This window comes from Anabrus simplex, chromosome 14 (genome assembly GCF_040414725.1).
Source record: "Anabrus simplex isolate iqAnaSimp1 chromosome 14, ASM4041472v1, whole genome shotgun sequence".
Lineage (NCBI taxonomy): Eukaryota > Metazoa > Arthropoda > Insecta > Orthoptera > Tettigoniidae > Anabrus > Anabrus simplex.
Genome location: NC_090278.1, coordinates 60,344,186 through 60,366,610, shown reverse-complemented (window position 1 = coordinate 60,366,610; position 22,425 = coordinate 60,344,186). Strand labels below are relative to the sequence as shown.

The following is a 22,425-nucleotide window of genomic DNA, read 5'->3' as shown; positions in this document are numbered from 1 at the left end:
TAACACCACGAATGTTGTCAACTTGTAAGTGTATTTAAATTGTCATAATAGGAACTGTTTGAAGGTAATGAATATTTATCCACCAAAGATGTTCTTATCTAGAACTGAAGCTGTGTCAAAACCCAACTATACAATGATAAACATATTTTTATTAAATGTTCTAGCATATTTTTTAAAAATAGATTATAACATTATTATTTATTTCTTAAAATATCGTCAGTGTGTAAACTGTAAAAAGAAGAAAAAAAATTAATTCCCCCAAGTGCTCGAAGCATTTAGTGTGTATGTGGAAAACAGACCTATGATTACGGTGTTAACACATAAGAAAAGGAAAATATGTATAAATAAATTTAAAAAAAAAAAAAAAAAGGGACTTGAGTAGAGCTGTTAAATGTTCATATGAAATGTTGAATATTTTGATGAAGCGTGTGATTTAGAGGGAAAAAGAGAGAGAAGGATGAAACAAAAACTATGCTTTCTTCACTCGTTGCGAAGCGAACATATTTCATAGACACGATGTAGGCAACTTTTTCTTTTGTTTTATAAACAGGACTTTTTTGGGAGACATTTTTTATACAGTGCAAGAGACTCCCACAGTGCTAGTGTGTGGAAGAGGCATTTACATTTGTGTGTCAGTGTAATTAAATAATTGAACATTTAGTGGAATATATATATTTATTTTATTTGCGTTTTAAGGATATGGGGATGTTGCATGACAAAATTTACACCTTTCAATACTTTTGAAAATCAGGTATATTTCATGTACACATATTGAAAATCACAACATGGAATGGGAAATTCTAAGCCAAATAATAATTGTGTGGCTTGGATGTAAAAGGGCTTTGAGTCATCAGTCCATAGACTGGTTTGATACAGGTCTCCATGCCAACCTATCCTGCGCTAATCTTTTCATTTCTACACAACTACTACATCCTACATCTGCTCTAATCTGCTTGTCATATTCATACCTTGGTCTACCCCTACTGTTCTTACCACCTACACTTCCCTCAAAAACCAGGTGTACAAGTGCTGGGTGTTTTAAGATATGCCCTATCATTCTATCTCTTCTTATGGTCAAATTTAGCCAAACATTAACTGTTCGTTTAACATTTATCGGAGACATTTGCCCTTTTAATATATTGAAGGCCAGGATAAAGTGCGCTTGTATTTTTTACTATGTCAGTTTTGATGAAAAGTTACATTTTCCCTTTTAGAACCAAGTCACAGAATTATCAGTCTAAACACTCCTAATTCTTTGTACAATGTTTCAAAATTAGCTCAGTGAAAATAATGGTTTCCAGTTTTCTAAACTGCTTAAGTTAAGTGGTCTGAATTTTGGTTTGGTTTTGGTTGCAAACCATGCAAGGTTTTATAGAATGAACGAAGAGAGATTTATCAAAACCTTCATTTTAACACTTCAAAAAAGAACCACTTTGCACTTTATGAAGAAAGAAACATTATGTTAATTTTCAAGTAACTTAGAAAGGCGACACGCACATTTTGGCAAGTTATGGTCTTGACATTTCCGTAAAAAATTGGAGGGCCTTCAACGGGACTGTAATCTAAGTTCAATTAACTAGCAGAAAAGTTAAAATTATTTCCACTGAGCAGTGTTGCTTTAGATTTACCATTACTATTTTTCTTAGAAAGAAATTGCTCATTGCATGCTGTGATCTTCATAACCCTCTGGCAAATGAAAGTACTGTAACTTATATAAAACATGAATTTGAAAAGTATGTACTCAAAGGTGTAAAACTGTGCCACGCCCAACACCCCAGAATCCTTAAAAGTGTCATTCAGTTGTAACGATAACTCTCTGTAAAATACAAACGAGACTGCAACATCAGCATTTCTTTGTTTTAAAGAAGAATCTCATGTTGTGTTACTGTATACCAATACTCTTGTGTTATATCTCAGTGAAATAATGTAATCTTACAAGAAAACAAAATGCATGTATAATATTTTCCATCTTTATTGTCATGAATTATAAAATGCATACAGAAAAATATAACAAATATATATATTTATTGCTCGTCTTTTTTATACATATATGTATTTACTCTGTTGGCCCCGTTTCTTTTTCTTTCTTTTCCTAGTTCTCATGTTTTGGCAGTTAACTAATTGACATAATATGGTGAGTATAAAATTGCCTTTTTCAAGCAATGTGGAATGTTTACATCAAATGACTGTATAGCAAAACGTAAGATTTAGTAATCAATGTTTTTAGGTCTTGTTTTGAGGTAAACATAAACACCTATCATCAGCACAACAGCAGCAAGTGTTGGTAGAACTACTGTGAATACACGCTTCTTGTTTTCGACAAAGTCCTTTTTCCTCTCCTTCTTTTGTTTACTGGTTTCTTTTACTTTCCCCTTCAGTTGTCGCATTTTTCAGGTAAACAGCTGGAAAAAACAGAATTATTATAAAACAAGAAAGAGCTATGACAACACTTGTCTACCATGTTTGAAACAAGGAAGGAAATTATGATTATGATCGTTGTTTAAAGGGGCATAACAGCTAGATCATCAGCCCCTAATGGTACAAGGTGCAACGAAATGAAACTATAATTAAAACTTCAAAATGTATCCACTGACTAGAATCTAAAACAAATGATGATCGTAAATCCAAAACAATCAGTGGATCCAATTCACAATGCCTTATTCTCTGAGATGATGCTTGTTGTTTAAAGGATTTGAAGACCAGGTCACTGACCCCTCATAATGGTACTAATCACTGGTAAAACAGAACCACAGCGTTCCTCCTATAGTGGTACTAACCACAGATAATGCCGACTCACGGTGTTCCTCGCATGGTGATACTAATCACACGTAATGCAGACCCATGGTATGTCACACAATGGCACCACTCAACAGGTAACACAGATCCGTGGTGTTCCTCACATAGTGGTACTAATCACAGGGAATATAGACCCACGGTGTTCCTCACATAGTGGTACTAATCACAGGGAATATAGACCCACGGTGTTCCTCACATAGTGGTACTAATCACAGGGAATGTAGACCCATGGTGTTCCTCACATAGTGGTACTAATCACAGGGAATGTAGACCCATGGTGTTCCTCACATAGTGGTACTAATCACACACAATGTAGACCCATAATGTTCCTCACAATAGTGGTACTAATCACAGGGAATGTAGACCCATAATGTTCCTCACATAGTGGTACTAATCACAGGGAATATAGACCCACGGTGTTCCTCACATAGTGGTACTAATCACAGGGAATATAGACCCACGGTGTTCCTCACATAGTGGTACTAATCACAGGGAATGTAGACCCATGGTGTTCCTCACATAGTGGTACTAATCACAGGGAATATAGACCCACGGTGTTCCTCACATAGTGGTACTAATCACAGGGAATATAGACCCACGGTGTTCCTCACAATAGTGGTACTAATCACAGGGAATATAGACCCATGGTGTTCCTCACATAGTGGTACTAATCACAGGGAATGTAGAACCATGGTGTTCCTCACATAGTGGTACTAATCACAGGGAATGTAGACCCATAATGTTCCTCACATAGTGGTACTAATCACAGGGAATGTAGACCAATAATGTTCCTCACATAGTGGTACTAATCACACACAATGTAGACCAATAATGTTCCTCACATAGTGGTACTAATCACACACAATGTAGACCAATAATGTTCCTCACATAGTGGTACTAATCACAGGGAATGTAGACCAATAATGTTCCTCACATAGTGGTACTAATCACAGGGAATGTAGACCCATGGTGTTCCTCACATAGTGGTACTAATCACACACAATGTAGACCCATAATGTTCCTCACATAGTGGTACTAATCACACACAATGTAGACCAATAATGTTCCTCACATAGTGGTACTAATCACACACAATGTAGACCCATAATGTTTCTCACATAGTGGTACTAATCACAGGGAATGTAGACCTATGGTGTTCCTCACATAGTGGTACTAATCACAGGGAATGTAGACCTATGGTGTTCCTCACATAGTGGTACTAATCACAGGGAATGTAGACCTATGGTGTTCCTCACATAGTGGTACTAATCACAGGGAATGTAGACCAATAATGTTCCTCACATAGTGGTACTAATCACAGGGAATGTAGACCTATGGTGTTCCTCACATAGTGGTACCAATCACAGGGAATGTAGACCCATAATGTTCCTCACATAGTGGTATTAATCACAGGGAATGTAGACCCATAATGTTCCTCACATAGTGGTACTAATCACAGGGAATGTAGACCAATAATGTTCCTCACATAGTGGTACTAATCACAGGGAATGTAGACCCATAATGTTCCTCACATAGTGGTACTAATCACAGGGAATGTAGACCAATGATGTTCCTCACATAGTGGTACTAATCACAGGGAATGTAGACCCATGGTGTTCCTCACATAGTGGTACTAATCACAGGGAATGTAGACCCATGGTGTTCCTCACATAGTGGTACTAATCATACGCAATGTAGACCTATGGTGTTCCTCATATAGTGATACAAATCACAGGCAATGCAGGCCCATGGTGTTCCTCACACAGTGGTGCCAACAATGGATTCAAACCCGATCTCCCAAATGTAAGTTCACAGTCATATTTCCTCTGTGGGCAGCAGAATACATCCACATTATCCCCTGCCTCTCGGGAGAGACAACTTAAAGGGGAACCAGAGGCTTTCAGCTCACGAGCATGGGTTAGCATCCATGGTTCACTTAGCTGTGTCCAGCATTGCTTCCACTTGTGTCAGGGTCCTCATTTTCATCTTAAGTGTCTGGCCTCCCTTGATCCACCCTCCTCTACAGACCCAATCAATATTACGTTTGCAAGGAACTCTTTCAATTTCACGCCCTTCAGAGCCCTTTCCTCTATTTTGCTGATACCTTCATTTCTTTTGAAGTGTTGGACTTCTCCCATTTTCATTTTTGATTAGCATTAAGAGAGAATGAGAGCCTCTGTGGCTCAGATGACAGCGCGCCGGCCTCTCACCGCTGGGTTCCGTGGTTCAAATCCTGGTCACTCCATGTGCAATTTGTACTGGACCAAGCAGAGGCAGGACACGTTTTTCTCAGGGTGCTCCTGTTTTCCCTGTCATCTTTCATTCCAGCAACACTCTCCAATATCATTCCATTTCATCTGTCAGTTATTAATCATTGCTCCAGAGGAGCGAGACAAGCTTCGGCAGCCGTCACAATTCGTATCCTCACTGCTAGATGGGAGTTTTATTAATTCCATTCCTGACCCGGTTGAATGACTGGAAACGTTCATTTTTCATCCAGAAGTATTGAATGATGTAAATATATTTAAAGAGTCCATTTAAAGGAATAATTAATTTATAAAAAATTAGCAGCCGATACCGAATAGAAGGAGAGATTTAGGGATGGCGAAACTAGAGAGCATGTCTTCGGAAGCCGGACAGCTTCTCGAAACCTCGCCCAGGAAATTCTTGAGAAAGGTAAGCATCCTTCTTTGCATTGAGCAGTAAACTTGTAGCAACAACACTCGGAGACGTCTCAGTCAACGAGAAGAAATGTGGTATGAGGTCTGATCTACCTAGTTAACCAACAAGGCAGATAGACTCTGTCATTTGATTTGAGCCTTTGATTTATGGAGGATAGGACAGATTTCTCAAAAATGTTAGAAAGCTTGGTGAGGAGTACAAATATCCTCCGAAACAGCGAGACAGCAATATGCCAGATATAACACATTCTACAACCACGCTATGCGAGATTCTGAAAGTGATCGGGATCAGAAACCGAGAAAAAAAAAGTTACAATTTGCACACAAAACAATCTTTAGTGGTAAGAATCTAGAGCTATGAAAAAGAAGCAGCAACCCAGAAATGAGTGAGGCAAGGCTGCAGTTTGTCCCTTCTTACAGGCAGTAAAGGAAATAAAAGAGGAATTTGGAAAGGCAATCACAATCCAAAGAGTAAAGCCTCTATGGCACAGGTGGCAGCACGCTGGCCTGTCAGCTCTAGGTTTTGCAGTTCATATCCCAGTCACTCCATGTGAGATTTGTGCTGGGTAATGCGGAGGCGGGATAGGTTTTTCTTCGGGTACTCCGGTTTTTTCCTATCACCTTTCATTCCAGAAACACTCCATTATCATTTCATCTGTCAGTCGTTAACCATTGCCCCAGGGGAGTGTGATGGGCTTCAGCAGCCAGCACAGGTCCTATCCTCGCTGCTAGATGGGGGCTTCATTCATCCATTTCTGACCTGGCTGAGACTGGAAACAGGCTATGGATTTTCAATCACAATCCAAGGAGAGGAAATCAAAACTCTGAGACTTGCCGATGATATTTTATCAGAGTATGCAAAAGATCTGGAGAAATTGCTGAATGCTACGGATATAGTTTTCGGAAAAGAATACAAGATGAAAATAAGTCCAAAACAAAAGTAATAGAGTGCAGACAAATGAAGTCTGGTGATGCAGGAAATATTAGATTAGGAAATGAAGACTTAAAGGAAGTAGACTAATATCGTTTCTTAGGTAGCAGAGTAACTTATCATAGCAGAAGTAAGGAGGACATAAAATGCAGACTAGCACACAAAAGGAAGGGCTTACAAAAGAAAAGAAATTTACTCACTTTGAACATTGATATAGGAATTACAAAGATGTCTTTAATGTGAAACTGTGCAGAAGTGAAGGTGAAATACTGACAAGTAGTTCAGAAAGAAAGACAATAGAAGCTTTTGAAATGTGGTGTTACAGAAGAATGCTGAAGGTGAGATAGGCAGATCGAATCACAAATGACAAGATACTGAACTGAATTGTCGAGTGGAGAATGATTTTGGAAAATCTGACCAGAAGAATAGCGAGACTGATAGGACAAGTCTTAAGACAGCCAGGACTTGTTTAGTTGGTTTGAGGGAAGTTTAGGTGGTAAGAACAGAAGGGGTAGACCAAGGTATGAATATGATGAAACAGATAACAGTAAATGTACAATGTAGTAGTTACGTAGAAATGAAAAGGTTAGCACAGGATAGGGTGGTTGGCCACTGCATCAAACAAGTTTATGGACAATTACAAATATATCCTAATACACCAGTGTTCAAAAGTTAAGCATAAGTTACGAGTAAGCAGGGCAACAGGAAATAGACTGCAAATCGCATGACATATGCACCTACCAACCTTACGTGTTCACTCTGTATAGGAAAGGAGTGTTCCCTGCTTTGGCTAGCGGTGTATCCGCAAGGTAAACACAGCCAGTGCCTGCGCCCTATATTACCTCAGTCGTGTTTGCCCTGTTATAGTGTGCGGAGTGTAACCTCGTGGTGAATGTGACAACATAATGGCACAACAACGCCATTTGGACCACGTTTTGCAGGATAGAATACTCGGCCACCTGGAAGCAGGCCAGACACAGACCGAAGTGACCGCATTCTTGAATGTACCACAAAGTGTCATTTCCAGGCTTTGGAGACGATTTTGAGACACAGATGTTAGTCATGGGCCAGTACCAGGTCGACCAAGGGTAACCACCCCACGGCAGGATCGATATCTGGCCTTAACCGCCCGACTAAATTGGAGTGTGCCTGCAAAACAATTGTCAGCGGAGCTTGCAGCCGTCTCAGGGGTTGCTGTGTCCCGGCAAACTGTGTACCGGAGGCTCAGAACAGCAGGACTGTTTGCCCGACGTCTAGCAGTGTGCGTCCCGCTCACTCCAGCACAGAGACGGGCCCGTTTACTGTGGAGCCGTCAACATCCAAACTGGACCGTGAATGAATGGAGGCATGTGCTCTTCACAGATGAATCCCGCTTCAGTTAGCAGAATGATTCCCGTTGCACATTAATCTGGAGAGATCCGGGTAGCCGATACAACCACAGGAACATCGTGGAACGGGACCAGTTTGGTGGTGGTGGTGGTGTCGTGTGGGGCCGCATCATGTTGAATGGGCATACGGACTTGCACATCTTTATGGGTGGTCCGAGGAACACTGTTAACACTCAGATACAGGGATGAGGTACTGAGAACACATTTTCGACTCTTCAGAGGTACGGTTGGTCCAAACTACCTCTTAACCCCTTAATGCCGAATGTCGCGAATTTGCATCATACCAGTTTAATGCATTTATGTGGACAGATATTTAATTTTATATGCCGGTGACGATTGATGCAGATTCTACACGAACCAGACTAGCGCTGCTGACAAGTGCTGCTATCTGTTGAGTGCAGGTTGTACTGAAGTACAACAGATCAAGGCTGACTTTATCCTTCGCTGCGCTCCTAAGCCATTGTCTACGAGATATACAAGGCCAGGACATAGCTATTAATTAGTCGCTGAAAAAGCGGCCCGACCGTGTTCACGAATTGGCCGCTAGATGTCAGGTTTCCGTTCTGTTCTTGGCGGACTTTAACATTGTGATATGCGGAGTAATTGTAATGCTGTGTTGATTTTGTAAAATTTATTGTGAATATTGTTTCTGTCAATGAGTGTCTGTGAGGTTGAGAAGAAGGTGCACTGTTGTGTACCTCTCTGTATTTCGGATGACACTAAAAAAGCATGAAAATTGACGTTCCATAGTTTTCCTTCCGAGTGCGGTTTAAGGGAGAAATGGAAGCAAACTATTTCTAGACAACGTGATAGGAGTAGGCTCGCTTTAGGTACCTAGCAATTCTTCTCATAAAACAGATTTCAGTGTAAGCACATCAATCAAATTTCCTTCTGTTTTCATTGTGTATCCTGTTCACAAACAGGAAAATGTTAAACGCAGGAAGCGTCCATCTTCCAAAAATGATGTATTGCCTTCAACATTTAGTAAAAGTTCCGATTCAGATAACGATGAACATACCATATCTTCATACGTCAGGCACAAATGAAAAAAAGAGTACAAGTCTCGTTTCTATATCAAGGAAGGTCTACGAGTATCCCTGTTAAATCTAAAAAATATACGGATGAAAAAAATTAAATACTAGATTACAGAAAAAAATCTTAAATTGAGAAGTAGGATACGGGTAATGAAATCAGAAAAAAAAAAAAAGTTTTACGGTATCTGAACTTGACCAAAAAGCAAACCAAATTGAAAAGCATGCTAAAATTGGTCATTTAGGAGCTTTATTCCTGTTAGAACGAATTTAATTTTCTTCTTTCTTCATCCGTTTATCCTCCTCGGACTCAGCGAGGGATACCACCTCAAGGGTAGTGTCCTGGAACACCAGACTTTGCGTCGGGGGATACAGCTAGGGATTCCCGGCCCTGCCACGAGGTACGAGGGCTGAAACAGGGTCCACTCAGCTTCGGGAGGTCAACTGAGTAGATGTGGGTTCGATTCCCACCTCGGCTATCCTCGAAGTGGTTTCCCACTTCTCCCCCAGGCAAATGCTGGGATAGTACCTAACTTAAGGCCACGGCCGCTTCCTTCCCTCTTCCCTGCCTGTCCTTTCCAGTACCTCGCCCAGGTAGCCCCACCTGCTATGCTGAACAGGGGCCTTGTGGAGGGATGGGAAGATTGGAAAGGACAGGCAGGGAAGAGGGAAGGAAGCGGCCATGGCCTTAAGTTAGGTACTATCCCAGCATTTGCCTGGGGGAGAAGTGGGAAACCACTTCGAGGATAGCTGAGGTGGGAATCGAACCCACCTCTACTCAGTTGACCTCCCGAAGCTGAGTGGACCCTGTTCCAGCCCTCGTACCACTTTTCAAATTTCGTGGCAGGGCCGGGAATCGAACCCGGACCTCCGGGGTGACAGTTAATCACACTAACCACTACACCACAGAGGCGAACACACATTTAATTTTACGAGCAGGAAAAAGAGAAATACGGTGAAACGACGCAAAATATTTGCGTAATGGGCATAACATCGCTCACCAAACAGCGGCATCAATACGAATGTCAAAATATCAGATGTGCGGAGGAAAAGATTGGATCGCTGATAATTGGTGAATGGGCGATTAAACTCAGTTATCTATGACCGCAATCTCGATCCGCTTATCTGAGGCACAATTAAAGGAATCGGTAAGAAGTGACACTCGCTATCAGATTTCTCTGCTTCTTTCGTGAATTACTTATTTCGTTTAAGTATATTGTAAGAAATACGTTGTAGAAAATAAGTCAATTGCTCTTGGTCTATCTCTGATCTCATATCTGTTTGCTGCCTTCAGAAATTACTAGTTTTAATGAATTTTTATAGTTGTTCATATTCGAACGTGTTGCAATGAGCGGGAGAGACAATAGTAAAGAGAACTCTAGCGGCACTGCCGGAAGTATCTCGAGGACGAGTCTATTTTTTTTTATAGTGTGCTGTATTTCCCGGCCTTGTGTATCTCGTAGGCAACGTCATAGCGAGCTACTGTAGAGCGACGCATCAAGTCGGCCGTGAACAGATGAAGATCGTGTGCATGATGTAAACATCCTCTTTGATGTAAACATTGATGGACGTTATGTTCATTCTTTTGTACGACTTGTTATGGACTAACGTTTTCGCTTGTATTAGTGTTATTCAGCAAGTAATGGATTTTAGAATGGGTGAAATTACATCGGTAAAAGCCCACAGCTCATCACCAACAACAACAACAACATTATTTTGTGATATTCAAGTCGTTTGCAGGAAAGTTTCATTCTCCAGAAAATTATACATTGTTATAGAACCCATTCTGATATGATAAAACAATTACCGTTTATGCTGAATGCCGATATACGGTTTGTGTACAAAATGCATTATTAGGCATTTGTGTACCTGTAAGGAGCAATCCATTGGATGAAATCGTGGGACATAAATATTAATTGTTGCCAGTTTTGAGAGGGTGCATGATTAAGCCACTGTTTGTGTCCATTATTTCAACATTTCTACCGTGACTTACTCTAGGTTAGAGGAGTGCAGTGAAATATCTGGTTAGTAGGCCTAAATATTATTTAGAGTGATTACAGATTTGTTGTGGGCATGTTATTGAATGTCTGGTAGATTATTACTTTTATGTGCACTATTTTTAACTATACAGAGGGGTAATGAACTCATATAGTTAGTAGGCCTGAATACTTTGCGTTAGTGCAGACTTGTAAGCTTGAAATTATTTGGTTAGTAGGTCTAAATATTATTTTTAGAGATAACAGCATTATTGTAGGCATGTTATTGGAAAGTCTGGAAGATTACTACTTTTCTGTAATCTCTGATTTTTAGCTATGGATCCAAAACGTGTTTATGCTATAAAGCAAACTACAAGCAAGCAAATAAATGCACACATCAAAACACGTATACCACCAGCGGACCAGAGTGATGACAGCTGTCTAAGTGACACTGTTGACAATGGTGATGAATATTTGCCAACTAGTACAGGAGATGTCTCATCTCCAGATGATGACTCGCACAGTTCAGGTTAGTTACTAGGCTTTGATTTCTGTGTGTGCTATTTTTTTATCTTTCATTTTATTTCCTTTTTTAATCCCTAAATCTCATTTTTTGTTGCTTCAGATTCTGATACTGACAATACAACTAAAAATTCAAACGAAGTTCAGACAGCAAATTCTGGTACCAGAAATGCTGGAGCTAACATTCCAGTGAAGAGACCCATATTGTGGAAGACAGTACCTGCTTCTCAGAGTCCAAAATCTGAGCCTACTTGGAATGGCTCCCTTCCAGAAGGAGATTGTGTACCAACTCCCATTGAATACTTCCATACCTTTTTTGATGATTCCATTTTGGAACATATAGTTGAACAGAGCAATCTATTTTCCATGCACTACAGCTGAATAAAGATGAACTTGAACAGTTTCTTGGTACAGTTTTGTACATGTCAGTGTATCATCTTCCTCACACTCGTATGTACTGGGCAGCAGCGAGTCGATTGGGTCATATTGCTGACGCTATGTCTCGTGATAGGTGGAGTGAAATAAAAAGAAACCTTCATTTCAATGATAATGATAACATTCCAAGACCTGATGATCAGAACAGAGATAGGCTATTCAAAATACGTCCTATAATTGACTCGTTGCTTGCCAAGTTTCAGTCTATTCCACAATCACAAAAGTTGAGTGTTGATGAGCAAATGGTCCCTTTCAAAGGACAATCTGCACTGAAACAGTATTTACCTAATAAACCCAATAAATGGGGATATAAAATATTCATTCTGTGTGACACAAAAGGCCTGGTGCACAATTTTGAAATTTACACAGGCAAAATCAATCCAGTGGCAGGTTGTCCAGATATAGGTGCCAGTGGAAACATTGTATTACAGGTAGCACAAATTGTTGAAAGGGGTCAGAATAATATTTTGTATTTCGACAACTGGTTTTCATCTCTGAACTTGTTAGCTGCATTGATGGAAAAGGGGATTTATTTCCTGGGAACATGTAGGGCAAACTGCCTTCCAGGGTGCACATCTTCAAGTGATAACCTGAAAGAAGATGGGTCGAGGTTCATTTGAAGAAAAGGAGGGAAGTTTGAAGGTGTTGATATTGGGGTAGTCAAATGGTATGATAATAGAGGTGTGATTCTTGCAAGTACATTTGCATCTGCTCATCCACTTACCAGAGTGAAAAGATGGGATAGGATGAAATGAGAGCATGTTGTTCCTTGTCCAAGCATTCTAATTGCATACAATAAATTTATGGGAGGGGTAGACTTGCTTGATGCTTTTGTGTCCTATTACAGGATCTTCATAAAATCCAGGAAATACTATCATAGATTGTTTTTTCACATGGTTGATCTTGTTATAGTGACTTGTTGGTTACTCTATCACAGAGACTGTGACAGTCTTGAAATTCCTCTTCACAAACAGAATGACCTTCTGGAATTTAAATCCAGAATTGCAGAAGGCCTCTGTAAGCAAGGAAAGGATATGACAAGGAAAAAGAGGGGTAGACCATCTGGCATGGGCGCCCATGCTTGGAGGGCAAGGGGGGGGGGGGGGGGGGGGGGGTGTCGCGGCCCTCCCTTAGCTCTCAGGGGAAGTCAAAAATCTAATGTAGTCAGGTGTCTTTCTTTCAAGAAAATTATATAAAAGTCGGTATTACGTGGATGTGGTAGTACCGTCAACTGGCAGGCGATACTGTGGGTGTTATTCTACCGCGGAATTCAAGTCGCCATTCATCTTCCAAGATATTAAAAATACTATAAACCCCAGGTCTAGCCCCCCACCTCCCCGCACCTACTAACTGTCATATGGGTGCCCATGTCATCTGGTAGCATGGAGGCAGCACTGCAAATGAAAAAGCATAGAGGTCCTGCAAAACCTGTAGCCGATCAGTCTACTCGTACAGATGGAGTGGGTCATTGGCCTTCTGTTAGTGGTGCAAGGCAAAGGTGCAAAAAAACCTAATTGTAAAGGACAAACTGTATTCATCTGCACTAAGTGTAACCTTCACTTATGTATGTGTGTATGTCTCGTTTCCCCCTCCCCCCTCCACACACACACACACACACACACACACACACAGAGTTGACAGATAAAAACTGTATATAGTTTCCTTGACCTGCCTTTCATGAAAATATTGTATATAAATATTGTTCCATTAATTAAAAACATATTTTTTTGCAAGTACAAAGATGCACACCTTTGATTTCTCAAAAGCCTGTAGTCGCGAATATGATACATACCCAATTCCACCCATCAAATATGACATTTCTGACTTTTGACTTAATGTGTGTCCTAAGACTTCAATATTGAGCAGATCATGTGATTTTTAAATTTTAATTTCATGTAAAAATTAATTCAGGCATTAAGGGGTTAATGGACCATAATGCCCGACCACACCACACTGCTTTGGTGGATGAATTTCTGGTTGGGGAAGACATTCATCGCATGGACTTGCTAGCGAGGTGTATGGATCTGAATCCTATAGAACATGTCTGGGATGCATTGGGGAGGCAAATTGCATCCTGTCAGCCTCCACCAAGGACCCTCCAAGACCTTTGCATTGACCTTTCGGAGGAATGGGATTGACTGCCACAAGAGCTCTTGGACCTTCTGATAGAGAGCATGCCACGTCGCTGCGAAGCATGTGTGGCTGTTAGGGGTAACCATACACCCTATTAAAAGCATATTTTGTTGTGGAAGACATTGCAGAGTTTTGTTAGTAGTGGTACAAAGGTCTACCTTAGCTATGAGAACCTTTCTGACAATGTATTTTGGGACAAGTTGTGTGACATATGGTGTGCGAGTCAGCTTCCGTTTGTTCAGCAATCTGCCTGACATTCTTATCAGGCGGTATGGCCTTGTTTAGTGATTATGCTTAACTTTTGGACACTAGTGTACTTGGGTAATTAGGGGAAGAGAGAAAAGCATTATCTAGGCTAGTGATATAGAAGTAACAAAAAATGGATAAGATAAGAAATGAATGAACAAGTGCAAGTTATGATAGTGCAGGATAAAATAAAGAAATTAAGGCATGGAGAGTATAGACAAGTGAAACGAATGGAGAAAAGAAGAGGATACTCGGAAAGATGCATGCAACAGGAGTATAAGGCTGGAGACCAAGGGACAGATGGCTGAAGGAGGAGGAGCAGATGAAGAAAACAGGGGGATAACTGGACTAAAGTGACAACAGGGAGATGGTGGGAAGAGAGAAGACAATGGAGAGTGGTGGTGTTGGTGATTATTGTTTAAAGAGGAATTAGAACAAGGCAACCATTCTCTATATAACACTAATCAGAGAGAAAAAATTGAAGGGATCCAGACCTTAAAAAAATGAAGGTATCGGCCAAAGAATGACAAGGGCCACGGAGGACGTGAAACTGAAATACTCCCTATGACTGAGGTGTATTGATCAGGTGGACCAGTAAATTAAATTAATGTTCTTAATGCTCTAATACCGTCAGGGTTGGAAAAGAACAAGAGTTGACCAAGGGAGGTCGGATAGGATAGGTGAAAGTGAGGAGCCTGACACAAGTAAGTGGAAGCAATGCCAGGACTCAGCTGAAGGCCCCATGTTCAACAACCCACGCTCAAAAGTTAAGAGCCTCTAGGGCCCCTTTTAGTCACCTCTTACGTCAGCAGGAGATACTGTGGATGTTATTCTACTATCCCCACCCACAGGGGGTGACGCTGTGAGATGGTGATCTGCAACCTTCTGCTCGAAATTTATTGAATATAATGTTTTTAACACACTTTATAGTTAACAGGATAAAGTCATGGGCTGGTAGAATTTCACTGAAAATAAAGTCCAAAGTAATATTTGTTCTCAGTACAGAGGTTTTGATAGCAAAAATACATTGGGCATGATGTGCCATTTGAAAAGCCTGGAGATATTTCACGATAGACAAGTAGCAGGTGACTGCGCAGTTTGGGTCACGTAAGGTATCAGCTTGCATTTGGAAGATAGTGGGTTCGAACTCAACTAGCCTTCTCCTATCTAGGGTGACCAGACATCCACTTTTATCCGCACAAGTCTTCCTTTATAGACCACTGTCTGGGCTCCAGGTGGGTTATTTAAAAAAAAGAAATGTCCCTTTTTTGAGTGAATCTTTTTTTTTTTTATAGATAATCTACTTAATTTTTAGAAGTATTCGTCATTACGCGATGGCATCATCAATATTGTTTCTTCTTCAGTGTTTGTCCCTCCTGCTGCCGAGGTCTGCTACATGGATTTGTTGTCTCCATTTAGTTCAGTCCTGTGCCATGTCAGTGTGGATATTGACACTCTTCAGATATTCGTGAAGAGTATCGGCCCATCGCTATTTTGGTCGTCCTTTTAGTCTCATACTGGCGACTGTAACCTGTCTTCGCGATAGTTTCGGCGCCTGCCCTTAGTACACGTCTACACCATCGTAGACTACTCTCGCGCATTAATTTTTTTTTTTTTTTTTTTTTTTTTGGAACCGATGCAACGCCAAATTACTCCTTGATTGATTCATTGGAGATGTGATCCAGTTTAGTGACGCAAGCTGTCCATCTCAGCATCTTAGTCTCCATGACACCCAGTCGATGTTCTGTCTCAGTCTATATCTTATCAATATATAGAAATATGATTAATGGATTTGTTTAGTTATTAGATGTTTTACATTAACGCTGAAGATGGCCAGCTCCGGCCGAAACCAGTTCCTAGTTAATGTAATTTAGAATATTGCATATTCTAGTATTGAAAGGTGGACCATTACGACATTAATTTAATAATTATATTGTGAAAACTCCTAAAGGCAATTGAATCTTCAGAAAAGTACGAACAAGGCGTGTAAATTAGTTACACTGTTTAAATTTTTAAGAATTTACTGTATAATATGTAAATGGATACATTTTGTTTATGTGTATGAACATTTCATTAGTTTAGTATCTCACACCTGAAAAATTCTAACACTTATTGACAGAAGAATGGAAGGACAAGCTGAAACTGAGTTGGGAGAAGATCAGTTTGGCTTCAGAAGATATGTAGGAACACGTGAAGCAATTCTGACTATGTCTGATCTTAGAGGATCGAATTAAGAAGGACAAGCCCACATACATGGCATTCGTAGATCTTGAAAAGGCATTTGATAATGTTGATTGGACCAAGTTATTTGAGATTCTGAAGGTGATCGGGATCAGGTACCGAGAATGAAGAATTATCTACAATCTGTATAAAAATCAGTCTGCAGTGATAAGAATCAAGGGTTTTAGAAAAAGATGCAGCAATCAAGAAAGGAGTAAGGCAAAGTTGCAGTTTGTCCCCCCTCCTTTTCAATGTTTATATAGAACAGGCAGTAAAGAAAATCAAAGAGGAATTTGGTAAGGGAATCACAAACCAAGGAGAGGAAATCAAAACCCTGAGATTTAATGATGATATAGTTATTGTATCTGAGAATGCAGAAGATCTGGAGAAATTGCTGAATGGTATGGACAGAGCCTTGGGTAAGGAGTACAAGATGAAAATAAATAAGTCCAAAACAAAAGTAATGGAGTGCAGTCGAATGAAGTCAGGTGATGCAGGAAATATCAGATTAGGAAATATATATTTACTGAATGAATCAAAGACTTCCCGCAATTACGGGTTCCCACAATGAACAAAGTAAAGCATATCAGGATAGAGAAAGTTTTTATCACATAGAAATATAGTGATAATACGGATTTCTTAGATTATGGAGGTCCGAACAGGTGAGATTTCAGGATTTGTACAGATCCACGTATGGTGGTGGTAACTATTCTTTCAATGCTGTTCATGGGCAGGTCGAACTTTTTCCAGAATTCTACGAACAAGGCAGGTATTGTGCCACGAGCACCAATCATTAGTAAAATAACTAATGATGGCAAAAGTAAGGAAGACGTAAAATGCAGACTAAACAAGCAAAGAAGGTCTTTCTTAGGAAAAGAAATTTGCTCACTTCGAACACTGACATAAGGAATTAGGAAGATGTTTTCGAAGACTTTGGTCTGGAGCGTGGCATTGTATGAAACATGGATGATAAGCTCAGAAAGAAAGAGGATAGAAGCTTTTGACATGTGGTGTTACAGACGAATGCTGAAGATGAGATGGATAGAGCGAATCACGAATGAAGAGATACTGAATCGAATTAGTGACAGGAGATAGATTTGGCTAAATTTGGCCAGAAGAAGAGATAGAACGATAGGACACATCTTAAGACACCCAGAACTTGTGCAGTTGGTTTTTGAGGGAAGTGTAGGCGGTAAGAATGGTGGGGGTAGACTAAGGTATAATATGACAAGCAGATGTAGGATGCAGCAGTTACGTAGAAATGAAAAGATTATCACACGATACGGTGGCGTGGAGAGCTGCATCAAACCAGTCTATGGACTCAAAACAACAATGTGAACATTAGAATATATAAATTAAATTAATACTCTCAATGGAGGATGTTTTGAGTCCTCTTATTTCGGCATTGCCCTCCTTTTTAAATAGTTTTGTCCTCTTTTTTTTATCTATTTGCATCTGGTCATGCTACTTCTATCCCTTCGTCGTGACGTAAAGCAAATTGATTTTTTTTTAAATAGACGTTATTTCGAAAGTTAAATATTTGGTAGGTATTGAAACAAGATTGAAATGCAGTCGAATCTTGATATCTCGAACCAACTTAAATTTCCCGGCCGCTTGTCCTATTCTCCACGTGTAGGTTATTTCTCCATTACACGAATTTCTCGAAGCAAACATCTCCTCCCTTGAAGCAAAACATACTCTGTAACTCGAATTTAGCGCAACTTTAACTGTGCAATACGGCATTTTTGGTTTGTGAGGAACAGTTAACAAGTAAAGAGTTACAGTGATGCTGGGAGATAATATGACGGGAACTGAAAAATTAAAACTTCTAGTGATTGGAAAATCGGCTTTTTCTCGGGTGTGAATTAATTACCGTACTGTAGTGGTCACGTACGAAAGCAAACCCGAAGTCGCAGATGACAAGCTCCATTTACGAATCTCGGTTGCGTGGTGCTGACGAGAAGTTTCAACGTGAAGGGAGGAAAGGTTAACAGTAACAAACAGAAGAGACTAATGGATTTTTTCCAAAGATGTTAACGGAGGTATGTTTCTTGTTACACTACTGTGTATACTGGTCGGTAGATGGAGAGTGGGTCTCGGCCCATAAGTGGCCACGGCTGGTCCGTGGTCCAACAGCTCTGCACTCTAACCGGCCAACCGAGTAGAGGAGGGATGGCCACGGCTTGTGGCTCTACGCCTCTGCATTCGGAGGACGGGACAGGGCTGGACCTCACGGGTGCCCAACCGTCGACTGTGCTGAGAATGGTTTTCCGTGGTTTTCCATTCTCCTGCACTAAGACGAATGAATGCCGGGACAGTTCCTAGGACAGGCCACGGCCGCCAATCCCCTCACCTTCTCCGATCATCTCCTTCACCGTCACAAATCTCCCGGCCCCTTCAGGGGAGGAGTGAACACATTTTAGTAGCAGTAGTTATAATAATAATAATATTTGCTTTACGTCCCATTAACTACTTTTACGATTTTCGGAGACGCCGAGGTGCCGGAATTTAGTCCCGCAGGAGTTCTTTTACGTGCCCGTAAATCTACTGACACGAGGCTGATGTATTTGAGCACCTTCAAATGCCACCGGACTGAGCCAGGATCGAACCTGCCAAGTTAGGATCAGAAGGCCAGCGCCTTAACCGTCTGAGCCACTCAGCCCGGCAGCAGTAATTCTAAAAAGGTTACTATAATAAGGGTTATAATTAAGATGATACCGTACAATGGAGTTTGTATATTTTTAAGTACCGGTACTGTTAAAAATAATGTATTCAGTATAAGCCCGTAGATACATATGATTCAGTTGTGTGCTATACACTGTATTTGGTATAACACAAATATAATATCTTTCTACCTTTTTGCCTTTACATTTTTGAAAACTTTATTGTACTCACAGTTGATTTTAAATGAACTGAACCATGCGGCATACTTTCTAAGATGCAAAGGCATTGACGAAATGATATCCAAGGATGAAACATTCGATGCTGAGACTGGGTTCAGAGTCTGTCTTGGATCATAATATTGCGACACTCCCTAGGTACGGTAATTTTTTATAAGTAGTGTAGTTACCTTGTTTTATAAGCTTCAGTTTCGAAAATGATTGTTACGTAGAGGAAAAAGCAACAGGAATAATTAGGTTCTAACATTTTATATTCTGGTATCAATTTTCACTGTTTATTTAATATCTTGGCGCAGATATTTGTGAGAGAGCGTACTGCTCGAGTTACGAGAGACAAGCTATCTTGAAAAGGCTTGTCCATGCGATGAAAATAAATAAAAGGAAATGGCGTTTAGTGCCGGGAGTGTCCGAGGACAAGTTCGGCTCGCCAAATGCAGGTCTTTTGATTTGACACCCGCAGGCGACCTGCGCGTCGTGATGAGGAGGAAATGATGAAGACGACACACATACATCCATATACATCCAGACCCCGTGCCAGCGAAATTAAACCAATTATGGTTAAAATTCCAGACCCTGCCGGGAATCGAACCCGGGACCCCTGTGACCAAAGGCCAGCACGGTTACCATTTAGCCATGGAGCCGGACGTCCATGCGATATGCTTCTGGAATTAAATCGCACGGACGGAACTTACATGATAGTGTCCACACGGTGCCTCAAGTTGTAGCCAAGTACAACCATCCGACAATTATCAGTAGCGGTGATTGGGGGAGGGGGTTGTTGCGAGCTTATTTTATCCGAAATCTGAAAAAAAAAAAAAAAAAAAAAACGGAATGACGGGTCCCTGACCCGGCCATTTTTATTTTGGCCATGTTAGTGATATGTCATATTTGGTTATATTTTGAGCATTTTTATTTAAATTGAGCATCGTTTTTTAACAAGGTACATGTTATCTGCGTCGATTCAAACAAAGGATTTAAAATACTGATGTATTTTAATTTTCCTGAAACAGATAGGCGGCAGGTTTACAATACATGATGCCAAGAACGTGATGCTGTACGAACGTACGCCAACAGACACCAAAAAAGCATGCTAATACTTCATTTTAAGGTCCTTTAGGAGACCAGAGTGAGAACTGTGCCTCAGAGCTAAGCTACTGAATGAATGTAGGCTATAAAGTTTTAATGTAGGTCTACCTACAGTAGCTCTGTCAGTCTGCATATTAAATGTGTCTGTTATATTATTGCTAATAACGTTTTGGCAATGTTAATAATACTCTAATATTTTCTACCTATCCCTAAATGTTTAAGTCATATTTAGCTATTTAGGTCAGATTTGCTTGCATATTTTATACTTATTTAGGTCATAAAGTTCCGAATGCTACGCATTACTATGTCACCTTTCCCGTTCAGAGTGGTTTTCGGGTAACGTTATTTATTCATTTACACTACGGTACTTACTTTTTCCGGGGAAGTCTGCGGACCAGTTAGGCCCCGCGCCCACCTGCACTGCAGGCCTATATAGCAGGCCTACTTCCTTGAATATATTATTGGAGCATTTGAGATTGATCACATGACCCTCATTCATCCTCTCTCATTGCCGTTTAGAAAGTTCAAGGAAGTATATAAGAAAGTTACACCTCCGATTGTATTTTGGAATTGCGGTCATTTCTCCAACAAAGATAAAAAACAATATGTATATATATATTTACAATTTACGATCCTAATCGCAGGGCCATCTCGCTCGGTTTGTTTTCTTACTGAGCTAATATTTGCAATACTGGAAATGAACGTCACTGTTCCTATTTATTTTCATGAGGCCTAATACGTATGATAAAAATCAGGAAAATACTTAAGTAGGCCAATCAATCACCACTGATTAAGGCTGTCGCACATATGGGTTGTGCACAGTCTAATTTATTTCCTCAGAATTTTATTTTCTTTCCAAAGATTTCTTATAAGAGTAACTGAGTAGAAGAAACGGTATTTTGAATCAGTTTATTGTTATGGCTGCGTACTGCTGAACGTCGCGCCAACACGCAAGTTTCGGCGACAGGAGATCGAGAAGGGCTAGAACTAGAAATAAACCAGCCGTGACCTTGATTAAGGTACAACACGGGCATATTAAATGCTGCTGACAGTGGGGTTCGATCTCAACCTGCAGAATGCAAGCTTACAGATACACGATGCATACCGCGTAGCCAATTCGCTCAGCATTTTTAGTTATTAATTTTCATACTTATATTTTCTCCTAACCATTCGATCTGAGCTAACACTTCTGGAAGTGTACTTATCTACTTCACAGATAGAAGAATGTGTAGTTACTTTCCATACCGGTAGTGTGAATACTATATGAGGAGCGTAGGCAACAGAGGGGAAGAAACATTAACATTTCGAGAGAGAGAGAGAAAAAAGAACATTCCGGGGAACATTGTAAATAAACTTTAGAAAGCATTCAAACATCAGTTACTTACTATTAAGGATCACATTTAAGGTCTATTAACAATACAATCACAAAGTAAACAATTTTAAAAATAATCTGCCGATTCATACTTTCTTGACATACAAAATAATACTCCAAAACAACATTATCCCCAGGACCATCCCTCTCTTTCTTGGGTATTGAATCATAATGTCTACAAGAAATACAAGAGGAATATCTTGTGAAACAAGCAATGCGTCCAGGTCAATTACTCTCGATACTTCGTACGGTAATCAATTTCCCAGTTAACCACGCCTCCAACCGCCGGACGAAGGTGTTGATATATAAAAAGAAAATAAAGGAAGTTATACAAATAGATAAGCGTATAATACTAAAGCGGTAATAAAGAAATCATTTCGGCTACAGTAATCTGCAGACAAAATTATATATTATGACCCGAAACATTGCCACGTCCACAAGCACATTTCCTGTAATTTACGTATTATTTGATAAACCAAATACAGTTTCAATACTCACCAATGAGTAAAGTTTAGTTTAAGATATATCCAAGAGAATGTTAAAATAATAGAACAACAATCAAAAGAAAAGTCAGGCATCAAAAGTACACACAGCTTACTCAATTGCCAGACATACGAGCAACTGGATCAGAAATAAGTGACACAACTCGGCTCGAAACAGCTGGCAATTGGCAACAAGAGAATTACTTAAACAACCAGTTTAGCCAAC

General features: G+C 40.2%; 2 protein-coding genes across 3 annotated transcripts; one reads left to right on the top strand and one right to left on the bottom strand.

Annotated features, from left to right (window-relative positions):
- Positions 1-1,956: 1,956 nt before the first annotated feature.
- On the bottom strand, positions 1,957-22,379 carry LOC136885779 (single-pass membrane and coiled-coil domain-containing protein 4 homolog). The gene is made up of 2 exons (XM_067158516.2): positions 22,216-22,379; positions 1,957-2,402 (listed from the first exon to the last, which is right to left on the bottom strand). The coding sequence occupies exon 2, from the start codon at positions 2,385-2,387 to the stop codon at positions 2,208-2,210; it is 180 nt and encodes a 59-aa protein (XP_067014617.1). The 5' UTR covers positions 2,388-2,402; positions 22,216-22,379; the 3' UTR covers positions 1,957-2,207.
- LOC136885808 (uncharacterized) lies at positions 10,066-12,854 on the top strand. 2 transcript variants are annotated; one of them, XM_067158546.2, is made up of 3 exons: positions 10,066-10,499; positions 11,138-11,332; positions 11,429-12,854. In XM_067158546.2, the coding sequence occupies exons 2-3, from the start codon at positions 11,140-11,142 to the stop codon at positions 11,704-11,706; spliced, it is 471 nt and encodes a 156-aa protein (XP_067014647.2). In that variant the 5' UTR covers positions 10,066-10,499; positions 11,138-11,139; the 3' UTR covers positions 11,707-12,854. The 2 variants fall into 2 exon arrangements, 1 of the variants encoding a protein (XP_067014647.2); XR_010861619.2 differs by having other exon boundaries at positions 10,297-10,851.
- Positions 22,380-22,425: the final 46 nt, after the last annotated feature.

What these genes read in the sequence shown, in the direction of transcription:
- LOC136885779 (XM_067158516.2), bottom strand. Translation starts at nt 2,387, where the DNA reads ATGCGACAACTGAAGGGGAAAGTAAAAGAAACCAGTAAACAAAAGAAG.
- LOC136885808 (XM_067158546.2), top strand. Translation starts at nt 11,140, where the DNA reads ATGGATCCAAAACGTGTTTATGCTATAAAGCAAACTACAAGCAAGCAA. An exon ending in TGATGACTCGCACAGTTCAG is followed by an intron (nt 11,333 to 11,428) that starts GTTAGTTACTAG and finishes TTGTTGCTTCAG; the next exon opens with ATTCTGATACTGACAATACA.